The sequence below is a fragment of the Pipistrellus hanaki genome (assembly GCF_964339955.1).
Source record: "Pipistrellus hanaki genome assembly, chromosome: 4".
Classification (NCBI taxonomy): domain Eukaryota; kingdom Metazoa; phylum Chordata; class Mammalia; order Chiroptera; family Vespertilionidae; genus Pipistrellus; species Pipistrellus hanaki.
Window position 1 is genome coordinate 4,229,805 of NC_140506.1, and position 12,097 is coordinate 4,241,901.

The window sequence follows — 12,097 nt, forward strand, 5'->3', positions numbered from 1 at the left end:
TTTAGGGTATTGTTTTTTTTCCTGGCATACAACCATATTCTGTTTCATACTTAGAATGAAATATATCACTTGTCATAATCTCGCTTATGTAATAAAATATCTTTTAATACAAATATAACCATATTTAATGACCCCTTTGTGTTTAGCTTTGTATAAAATGTGTGGCTGTAAGCTCTACCACAAGCATGTATTTTCACTCTAATCTGCATTTATCTATCCCTACCCTGCCTCTTCACAAGTGGATTTGAGAAGTCAGAATTTGTAAACTTGCAGATTGAATTGTCTGACTTAGCCATCGACTATCATAACTTTGTGTGTGTGTGTGGAATAAGCAAGCAGTGTTAACCTCATGGGGTCTTCACCGGCAATAACTCTTTATCTTTTCCACATTCAGTGTGGAGAAGCTCACTGAGATAGCTCGCTATCACATTGAAACGTCTACGAAAATTCAGAACGAACTTTATTTGGACCAGGACGGCTTCTTCATTAACGGCGACATCAAAGTCTTCCCCGACACCCCTCCTCCGGTTCGCCCTCCGCCCGTGGAGAGGGAAGAGAATGGCACCCTGACCATCGAGCAGCTGGACACACTGCTGGACCAGTTCTTGGACATCGCACCCAAAGGTGAGAGAGGCCATGGCCCTGGGAAGAGCACAAAGGTGCTCAGGGCTCGCCAGGATGGTGACCACTTGCCCACAAGCAAAATCAGCCCTGTGGGCCGGCGTGGCCCCCAAATGGGCCCTGGCTTTGTTGTAGTCCATCTCTTACTTGCTCCACACAACATAGCCCTGAATTTAACAAATGGAGGAAAAACAGTGACTGATGCTTTGGCCGTGCGGGGTCCTCATTCCTGGCTGGTGAGTTGGTAAATTTGAGCAGTGCTCCATTCAGCAATTGAGAGACAGCTTCGTGTGTACTCCTATCGATACTTTAGGCTTGGTATTGGGATTGTGAGTTTGGAAGTGGATTTTGAAGATTTTCAACCACTCTTAATCCCTTTCAGAAGGGACCTTCGTAGCTACGATGATAACCATAATGCGTGCTTAGATCTACCCCTAAAACCAGAGTTTGTATTTCAACCAAAAGTTTAAAAATAAACAACCAAAAGCAGCTATAACTTGACTTATGTGTGTCTAAGATGAACTCTAGAGACCCTTGGGATTAAAAGATGTCAACTGACACGGTTACCTATTTTCTGAGTGCGGTAGAGTACAGGAGCCTGCAGAGTGCGGTAGAAAGGGGAAGGAAGGGAGAAGAGAGACAGGGAAGCAGGGAGGGGGGGAGGAGGGAGTTATATTTTTAACCAAGTAGGTGTAAAAGGAAAACCACTTGCCCTGGGGACTTTGAGTGAAATTTGCATAGGCAAGCGAAAAAGAAGGAAACCTAAATGTCTATTTAGGTTCTCTCTGGAACAGAAGATGAACTGTATAAAGTCCTTGAGAATAAAAAGCAAAGGAGAATCAGTGGGTAGGGAGGTTGGTTGGACAGGCAAACTGTTGTGCAGCTACACGTTGTTGGGAGGAACTGAAAGAAGAGAAGAGTGATTTTGTGGCCAGGTTATGGGGAGGGGGTTAAAGTTGGGGAACAGTTACTAGGAAGCGTGTGTATGTGAGGCATGAGCTGGGATGTTTCAGGAAAGCACAAGACCCTGCTCTGCTGCTCCTTCCTCATCGGCAGGAGCTGCAGGGGAATGGATGGGAGGCCTCCTCTGTCTGGGGAGCCACCTCCACCCATCCGAGCTGGGGGCTTCCTAGGAACCCCTTGTTTATGGACGCTGGTTATGCTTAATGCAGAATTTCCAGGCTGTACAATACTGAGGGCTTGTGGATGCTGATGGCTCAGAATGAGTTATGGTCTACGAGCAAGCCGTTCAATCCCTTTTCTTTATTATGAGCTCCAGTATGCCATTTGGGGGAAAATACCTACTGCATATTTTGCTTCTTAGGTACATGTAAAACACTTTGCCCAGCATTTGGGTGGTCTGCCAACAGAAGTACTCTTCCGTGCTGTTGTTTTGTGTGTGTGTTTTTGTTGTTGTTGTTTTGTTTTTGTTTGTTTTTAAAAGGTATTTCTTTTTTCTTTTTCTTTTTTTTTTATTAATTTCTTTATTGATTAAGGTATCACATATTTGTCCTCAACCCCCATTCCAATCCCCTACCCCCTACCTCCCCGTATCCTTACCCCCCTGTTGTCCTTGACCACTGGTTAGGCTCATATGTGTGCACAAAAGTCCTTTGGTTGATCTCTCCCTTTTATCCCCACCCTCCTTTTGAGGTCCGACAGTCTGACCCATGGCTCCTCATCTCTGAGTCTGTTCTTGTTCGTCAGTCTATGTTGTTTACCATTTCCCCTAGATGAGTGAGATCATTTCCTCCTGGAAATCTACTTATAAGAATAAAAAATGAGGCAAGCAACAATGGTTATGCTGAAAGGCATATGAATCAGTCTGTAGTGAGTTTCTTTCTGGGCCACCAGTTCTTTTGAGACCCAATTTCAATGTCAAACAGTTCCTTATGTGTACATGTCAGCAATGATATTTCAGTTCTGGATGGTGGGCAAATGGTGGTAATGCATGTGCTATTGTTTTTGCTAATGTTATACAGGGAAGGCAAACAATCCTCTTCCACTGCCTGCACCCCAGAGTCATAGAATTAGAGGTTCTCTCATGACACCTTCAAGTCAAGCTGCAGATGTTGGCATTGCCCACACCCCTACCCTGAGCAAGTTCAACAATTGCCACCCACTCCTTCTCCCCTCTCACCCTGCCCCGGAAAGCACCCCCTGACTTCCACCTTCCCTCTCCATCTCCGTGACCATTGTTCAGGGCCTTAAGTGATACACGCCTTTCTATCTTCTAAATTATGTCTTTTGTCTTATCCCTTCCAAGAGTTAGAAAACCATCTTTTATGATATTTTTCATTGTATTTTCAAAACAATCTTTTATGATACTCTTCATTGTATTTACCCCACAACGCTACGATATCAAAAGACAATCGCGGTTGAAGTAATAACAAATTTGAAACTGCAGAGCAATTGGTACATTTCTAAATGTATGATCCAACAGAACTTCCTGCTTGAATTTTAAAAATTGCTATTATCTAAGCTAAAAGAAATATGAGCTTTTTCTTACACTATTTCATATATGCCACTGCAACCCAGGATATTTCAAATGCAAACTTCAAGCTCACTAAAACATATAAAATAAAATGAACAAATGGATTTTTTTAAGGAAAAAAAGCATACATATTTGCACATATCAGTCATCGTGTTACTAAACCTGCAGTAAGATTATTTTTAGCAAATTTACATGAATGATGAAAATAGAGTTAGTTATAAAATCTAACTTAATGATGTTAATATTAACCTACATAAATAAAATTATAGAACGAAATAGATAATTTTTCATTAAAATAAGTGACTGGTAATGTCAGTACTTGTGTGTAGTTACTCTGTACATAAATGGCAAGAACTAAAGCTTAAGAGGTTTTCTGCTGAGTATTAGCTGATTTACTTGATCTTACTAGCCCTGGCCGGTATGGCTCAGTTGGTTGGAGCATCATCCCATGCACTGGGAGGTCATGCGTTCAATTCCTGGTCAATGCCCATACCTAGGTTGTTAGGTTGTGGGTTCAATCCCCAGATGGGGCAAGTACAGGAGGCAATTGATTGATGTTCTCTCTCTCTCTCTCTCTCTCTCTCTCTCTCTCTCTCTCTCTCTCTCTCTCTCTCTCTCTCTCTCTTCCTCCTTCCCTCCCTCTCTAAAAATCAATTTAAAAATGTTATTACTAAATATACTATAAAATTGAAAATGCATCATGTACTCTGATGCTTATATTTAACATTCCTTTCCTAGTCAAATTCTGCTGCTTGTGATGATCCTAATCTCCTTTGGTGAAGGTAATAATTAGACATAAAATATCATTTATTAATATGATTGTCATAAATAGGCTGGGGGGGAAATGACCTTATGTGTGATAATCAGACAAGGTCATGCTAAATGCGATGAAACAACTTTTGAGCTAGCATTTTTCTTGCTGCCTGGTGGATGTGCCCTTTAGTATCTTAAGAGCAGCTTTAATAAGAGGCAGTCCCTGAATCAGCAAAACATTTGTCCCACCAACTATCTCAGGCATTACTCCCAGGAGCATACTCCCAACAGAGAGGGGATTTAGTGAGTATTTTCGGAATTATAACAAGAGCCAATATTGGCACGGCATCAGAAGCTCTGCATCAAACCCCATGCTAGCATGGCTGGATGGGTGAGAAGATTCACTGACGGGTAAGAGGAGTCTGACAGCTCTTTTCAAAGCCACTCTTGTCACATGACTGCAATATGATCTGGGGCTAGTTAACCTCTCTCTCTCACTTCCCTCATCTGTAAAATGAGTAACTAATGGGGTTCTTAGGAGTATTACAGTAATTGATATACATCAACTGCCAAGGAAGTGTCTGGTACCTAGAATGTACAATTTTAAGTATAACCTAAATCATTTAATTATATAAGTACAATAATATATTATTGGAAAATATGGAGCATTATACAATATTAATGCAAATTCTTATTATTATTCAAAATATTAGCATATATCCCATTAGCACCTTCAGCATTACCCTAGAACTCATCCATAAAAAATTATATCACCTGGTAGAATTGGGTTATGTGGGTTATGTGGCTCCCCAGGACCGTAAGCATCCCCCAAGAAAACACTCATTTTTATATGGCAGCGGGCTCTGGGTCGATACAGCCTGTTTCTAAACAGCAAGTGCCAAGCACATCAGAAAGACAGCCCTTATCCAGGGGAAGCAATTTGGAGTCTGCAGGAACTAGAGTGCTTTAGCAATGTCCTCTGTCCCCATTTTAACCATAAGAACTCCTTTTTCTTGTAAGCCTGTCAGCACTCCACGTAATGCCTGCAGAGATGCAGTTCAATGGGTCCAGCAGGTCTGACCCTCACTCCTTCCTCAGGAGAGGCAGCGTCCAGTGGCCCAAAGCCTCTCGCATTGTTCTGAGAACTGACACGGAGGCCCCCCCCAAAAAAAAAAACAAACCAAAAAACCTTTGGGGGACCCTTAGATCAGGGACTGGCCTCAGAGGGCACCATGTCAGAGCTCCAGGCTGTGGTGGCTAAGCGCCATCATTCAGCCCCTTGGTCTTAGGGGAACTCAAGGGAGGCAGTGGTCATGGCCACCCGCTGGGCCAGCACAGGGGCTCGCTGGCAGGAGACTCCTGGACAGAAGCTTCCAGGAAGAGAAGCGGGGCAGGGCCTGCCAGGCACCGAGGACATGACGTAGACGTTGAGATGTTGAGGTGGCATGACATATTTAGGGAACAGCTCACAGACCAGCTGGGGAAAGAGGCAGGAGGTGAGGACCACAAAGAGGTTGTGGTCAAGTCGTGAAGTCTCAAGTGGCTTGCAAAGGGCACGAAAGAGGAGGGTTACCAAAGGCATGTGGCACAGGGATTGAGGAGAAAGAGGAGGAGACCAGGAGAGCAGCGGGGGCTGCTCCATGTACAAAGCCTCCACCAGCCCGCAGGCGGAGCAAGGGCGCCTGGCTTGCTGCCTGTGAGGCGGTAGGTGTGTGGGCCTTAGAGAGAAACTGGTACTGCAGGGTTTTGCTTTGTGTAATTTTAATTTGTGTGTGCTCCCATCAGGTAAGTATATACTCCCCTCTCTGACAAATCCTCACAAAGGAGACCTTTGGGGGAAGGAAAACATGAGGCTGAATCCCAGCTGCTTTACAAAACCACCTGACGGGCCCCAAAGCCTGATGCCCTTTTGTAACAAGGAGGCTGTGCGGCTGCCAGAGAAACTCTGGAGAGAAGAGACATCCATGGCAGATTTAAAATATATATATATTTCAGAAAGAGAGAGGGAGAAGGAGAGAGAGAGATAGAGACATCAATGATGAGAGAGAATCGTTGATCAGCTGCCTCCTGCACACATCCTACTGGGGATCAAGCCCACACCCAGGCATGTGCCCTGACCAGGAACTGAACCTGGACCTCCTTGTTCATGGGTTGACACTCAACCACTGAGTCATACCGGTTGGGCCCAAATCCAATCTTGCAGACACACTGCTGTGCATGCATGCCCTCTTGTTATTTTTTTCTCACCATGAAAGGAAGTGATAGCAAAAGCAGTGTCCCTGTAACGCATGGAGAAATGGATTCTGGAAATGAAGAAACACCCATGACAATGAAGTGGGTAAATATGGGGGGGGGGGCTGTGAAGTAGGACTGCCCAGTAGTGAACCCCAAGTCCACCTCTATGAGCACTGTGACCCTGGACAAATCGAGTAACCTCTTTGTGCCTTGGTTCTTTGCCCATAAAATGGCGATCATAGTAATTAGTCAACTGGGGTGACTTCAGGCGCACATGTTCATTGTAACTGCCTCAAAGGAAAGGAAACTTTCCTGGTGTGAGAAACACGGTTCTGACACATCTTGACAAGAGGCTGCGAGGCTGTCTCAGAGACGCTAGCCACGATGTGATGAAGCTTTACATCGCAGCCCGCAAAGATCAGTCAAGAAACCTGTATGCGCTGACTCTGAACCTATGGTTCTTTGATCGTCGGCATGAGTGCTTTCTCTAGAAGTAACTTTTCGTTTGCATACTGATGGCAGAATTCAGAGATAAAGAGGTGTCTGTCCTGATGGCACATTATGGACCAGTATTGGCAGCTGCCAATGTGCAAATCCATGAAGTGCCCACTGCATGGAGCGTGCTGAAATTAGAGACCTATTTTGGGTGAGCATCAGCAAACTAGCGGATCCTTACAAACATTAGGGTAAAACTTGGGAGTCTCAATCTTGCACATTTTCACTGTCCTAGGTTACAGGACATCCACAAATTGACCTGAGAAGTTGTGACTTAGGCTTGCTTACACAGATTTCCAAATACCCTGACCACAGTGGACCTTGTGCTGACTCTCCCGGCAAACTCAGCAGGGCTTTTGTCAGAGGCAATGCACCAAGTCCCAGAGGCACGCCAAGGTCAAGGCTGATGGCATGTCGGATCTCCTGACTATTCAATTGAATAACTAACCAAGGAAAGCTAACCATTTGTGGAATAAGAGAACACTATCTTCAGCTGGTGACACAAGACCTAACTCGAATTGCTCATCCAACTCAGGAAGCCATGATGAAAGTGACTAGTAATATGACAAATGTTGACTTAATCTTTGATCATAGCAGAAACAAAAAAATATATATTTTTTTGAGCCTGAAATATAAAAGTAAAACCATCACTGGTCTTCCCATCAAAGACAAAAGGCATTTGGTATCTCCCAGTCATACACAGCAAAAATCCAAAAACTGGTTTTCCAATACCACTCTGATTCTACTTATATCTTCACACATTCCTTCACAGTCTTTGGGCGGAGGTGTATATTTCTAAGCAATGGTGTTATTTTGATGCTATCTTTCTGAGAGTTATGTGGACAGATCATATCACTATATGCCTTGGTCATTTAAGTAACAGAATAAATATTAAAATAGTTTTTTACAGTTCACACTAATGTCCCCAGGTAAAGAGTTCCTATGTAACTAGAAGTACTGTCATGCATCCCTGGCCACCGTGGCTCAGTTGGTTGGAGTGTCCTCCTGTGAACCAAAAGGTTGTAGGTTCAATCCCCAGGTCCAGGCTCACCTCATTGGGAGGCGATCAATCAATGTTCTCTCTCTCTCTCTCTCTCTCTCTCTCTCTCTCTCTCTCTCTCTCTCTCTCTCTCTCTCATTCTCACTTTCTCTCTCTCTCCCCCCTCTACACCCCCTCCTTTCCTCCCTTTCTCCTCCCACCTTTCCTTCCCCTCTGGAAAAAATCAATGAAAAAATATATTGCAACACTTTGCTTGTACCATGGCTATTAGAGACAGTGGAAATATTTTCTACATCTACCAGAATTTTTAAGTATTTTGAGCCTCTCCATGGTTTCAAAAGAGTTTTTTTTTTATGGTTTTATATTGAGGAACATGAATGTTTATTTCTAAGTTACCTGAAAACCAATGTGATATCATGTGATTGTTTTACCTTGAAAAGTATTCTCTTCTCTATAAAATTGAATATTCAGGTTTGATTTTTAAAAAGATAAAGAATTTACTTCTGAACAACCAGCTGGATGGACAGTCAAATCAAAGAAAATCATATTCTGCTCTTGCTCCCCAGAAAATTACTGTCCAAATCTCAAAATTGTAGATTTGGTTTGAGCCACTGAAATTTTGCGTGATTACTGCATGCTCCAGAAGGTTAAAGGAGATGATAAAGTTTATTTTGGACTTTTATAAATGTTAAAAATTTAGTAGTAAAAATAAAATTTGAGGTGCTATGTCTACAGCTTTCATTCTTTTTGTTTCTAAAAAAGAATGGCCATCCACTCTGAACCTGAAAGACACTCGATACATGTAGGAGTCTCTTCAGCTCTAACAGAAGCCTCTGCTGTGGGAGTTAGGCATTTCTGAAGCAGACTCACTTATTTTGCTTTCTTATCTCTTTTGAATGCATGTGCGTACAATTTAAAATGAGAAACCGACTAAGCAAACATCTTTGCTGGACAGGGTAAAGTAAATTAGTATATGAGAGCAAAGCATTGAAAAGGTTAGTAGTAATCTTTTAAAAATTCTTTGATGCCCTGGTTGGTTTGGCTCAATGAGCCTGCGGACTGAGGGGTCCTGGGTTTGATTCCAGCCAATGGCACATGCCAGGATTGTGGGCTCAATTCCCAGTGGAGGGCAGCCAATCAATGACTTTCTTTCATCATTGATGTTTCTGCCTCTCTCTTCCTCTCCCTTCCTCTCTAAAATCAATAAAATATATATATTTTTAAAATTCTTTGAAATAGTGAGCCAATTTTATGATGGAGTTAATCATTTCAATCCAATAATTTAATAATTCAAATCTCCTTACATTTATATTGTTATAAAAACAAATATATTCTGATCTAAAGAGTGAAGTGAGGATAAGTGTGCTAACTTGATCATTGTGGTGATTTGCATGCCTTTTAAGCATCTTTATCCCATGTTTTCTGCAATATTTTACTCTTGCATCCTACTGTATAATAGGAAAGCTTATGTATTTTTAAAAATTCAACCGATTCCGAGTAAAAGGTAAAAAAAAAAAAAAAAAGAAAAAGAAAAAGAAAAAGAAAATAAAAGTCCTCCAAGCTAAAATATGAAGCCCCAAGGAAGAAATAATAGGAGAGCATCAGGAAATGGATTGTTATTTTTATAATGTCTTCTGCTTCTCTAAAGGTTATTGTTTTAAATAATGCGAGTAAAGTGATTCCGCACCACATGACTGAGAAATATGTTCCACTGTGTTCCAGGCATCATAGGAAACAAACTGTTCATGGACATCCTTCTGGACTTGGTGATGCTGAACCTGGGGACCAACAGCCTTCCCAACAGTTGGATGCACCTCACTCAGCCCGAAGTAAGCACTCATTTTGTTCGGGTTTCAAAGCTCTGAGAATTTTCACTTGATCAATAAGTCAATAGTTTTAAGAATAGCCAGTTACTCACGCAGCATCTGACATTTAGTAGGCAACCAGTAAAAATTGAATTATTGCATGGACAAATGTAAGACACATGCTCAGTCTTGGAAGAAGCAATGAGGATGTTGACAGTCAATGAAACATGACTGAGCCCCTGAGGCTCAGCCGCTAAGCTTGTGGCCATTGCCACCTGATGGGCCGATCCTAACTAGTAAAAGTAGATGGTTCTGGCAGTTCTTGCTTTTCATCTTCCTCTGTTTCTCAAGAATGTGTCAGAAGACAGAGTGATTAAGGAGTTTTTAACTGCATTTCTTGCACAGCCCCTTTATCACTTTCTCCCTCCTCTGTTGAAAACGTGCAAAGTCAACTGGGACACACATATACATTCATGGAACGGTAAGCAGAAACCCAAATGTCAAAGATTCAGAAGGCGAAACACTCTCCAGGTGCTGACTGGTGTAGAGCGGCTGAAACCCTTCACCCAAATCTCTTACCAAGACCCCTGGGCAGATAGAGCGTCACACTAGAATCATACAAACATTCCAATGGCATATCCTGTTTTCTTCCAGTTTCAGGAGTTGACATCTTTAATAACAGTGAACTCGGAGCTGGTGGACTGGCGGAAATTCCTGTTAGTGACCTCGCTGCCGTGGCCCATCCCCCTGGAGGAGGAGCTGCTGGAGACCCTGCAGAGGTTCAAGGCCATAGACGAGGAGCAGACGGGCAGCGTCACTTACGAGCAGTACATGCAGGTGGCTAGCGAAGCCCAGTCCCACACCACTTTCCGCCTAAGAAGGCGAATGTGACTGGGACCCTTTACCAGAGCAATGCTGGTCAAAGGGGGCAGAGTCCAGATTGCGAAGGAGTGAGGGAACTGTGAGGTCTGTAGGATGAACGTAAGAAAAAACTCACTTATGAGAAGCGTGAGTAAGGAAGGAGTGAGAGTGCAATCCCATCCCTGAGAAGGGCCTGCATGGCTCAGTGCCTGCCTGGAATCCAATTCCCCCTGCTGTCCACCAGCTCACACTGTGGACAGACAGAGATGTCCACGCTTGTAAGGTGCTCATTTTGAAAAAAATGATACCCTAGGTGCCTGTGTCTCAGGTGCATGCTGCCACTGAAAGGTCCCCTCCTCCCGCTTCTTTCCTCCCGCAATGAACGCCAGCCGCTGCGTTCTCACGCGCTCCCCACTGAGCCAGGGGGAGGAGCACTCCCGCGGTAAGGAGAGTCCTCCAGGCCCAGCAGACCAGCTCAGGAGACTGGGCTCTGACTTACGTCCCAAGCAGAGCCATTTAGGAATCCTGAGCCGGCTGTCCCGAGCCTACACCTTGGGAAGGTGTTTTTCATCTTTGGCTCAAGACTTCTCACAGTGTGCACTGCGCAGCCACCCGCCTTCCCTGCTTACAGTGCGTGCCCGTCACACAGGATATGGACTTAAACATCCTTTCTCACAGACGTGAGATGAGCAAAGGGTGTTAGCCACTTTTACCCAAGTCCCGAGCCAAAACCCGAGAGCCCCTTTACCAAAGGCGTGCGTTTCTTAGCCAAAGCTGGCTGCGGCCTTGGGGAAACGGGGAAATGCTTTCTTGGGCCCGTTTCAGTTGGTTTCTGAAGTCTGCCCTCTCCTCTTGCCCCCACAGTTCCCATTCCTAGGGAGCCCCGGAACAACGAGGCCATCTGGGGAGGCCCCTGGACCATCCCACGTCCTGACTTCTACAGATTCCCAACGCTCCCCGGCTCCCCAAAAGCAGTTCTTTTATGGGACCGTCTAACAGCTTCTAGGGCAAAACTCTGCAAGATGTATTGCACAGGCCACGTGACGGTGGGGAAAGAGTGCAGGACTCCTCTTTTCTGGGAGAAAAGGCTCTCTCCTCGGCTGTTTATTTTGTCTGTTGTCTTTCTTTTCTTCTGACGAACTGCGTGTTCACCACAGCAGCCACATGAGAGCGTGCTGACTTCCCGGCTCTTAGGATGGAAGGAGACACGAGGTTTGTGAGGTCAGGGCCCTGCGCCCCTGCTCAGCCTTGCATGCGAGCATGAAAGCCGGCTCGCCCTGAGCTCCCCGCAGCCCTGCAGCCGCCGCCACACGCCCGCCTCTGTCATGTGTGCATGTGCAGTTACTCTCATGTGCAGCTCTGTGACGGTCAGCTCTGTGACGGTCAGCCCTGTGACTATCAGCTCTCACTCCTGCTCCCGAGAAAAGCATGCACGTTACCCTCAGGCTTCATGCCTCAGGTGGCCTCGGGCCCAGCAGGGCGGTCATTCTTGTCTAAGGAGAGGCATTGGAAGACCAAATTCTCTGCCCATATTTTGGCAAGAGAGTTCAAGGGCATTTCCATGTTTTAAGGAGAAATCACCTCCAGGGGGGCAGGTTGTGGTGGCCTGAACCTCGCTTTATCTATTTCAGCCCTGCTCTACCGGTTCAGGTCAGCATTTCATGTTGTCAAAGTTTTCATGGGTGATTTTTTTTGTTTGTTTATTTGTTTTGAGTGGTTGTTTTTTTAAAATATATTTTATTGATTTTTTACAGAGAGGGATAGAGAGTTAGAAACATCCATGAGAGAGAATCATCTGTCAGCTGCCTCTTGGGATGTGCCCACAACCAAGGT

General features: G+C 44.4%; 2 protein-coding genes across 2 annotated transcripts in view; one reads left to right on the forward strand and one right to left on the reverse strand.

The window, feature by feature from the left end:
- RANBP3L (RAN binding protein 3 like) overlaps positions 1 to 12,097 on the reverse strand; it is a 463,124-nt gene that overhangs the window by 202,760 nt on the left and 248,267 nt on the right. The window lies entirely within an intron of this gene.
- The window catches only part of LOC311621062 (sperm flagellar protein 2-like), a gene marked incomplete at its 5' end in the record, with an annotated part of 68,598 nt that overhangs the window by 40,259 nt on the left and 16,242 nt on the right, over positions 1 to 12,097 (forward strand). Inside the window, 3 exons of the mRNA XM_084880837.1 lie at positions 395 to 624; positions 9,321 to 9,427; positions 10,058 to 10,240. Coding sequence (XP_084736963.1) covers positions 395 to 624; positions 9,321 to 9,427; positions 10,058 to 10,240 — 520 coding nt within the window. The remainder of the gene's footprint in view (positions 1 to 394; positions 625 to 9,320; positions 9,428 to 10,057; positions 10,241 to 12,097) is intronic.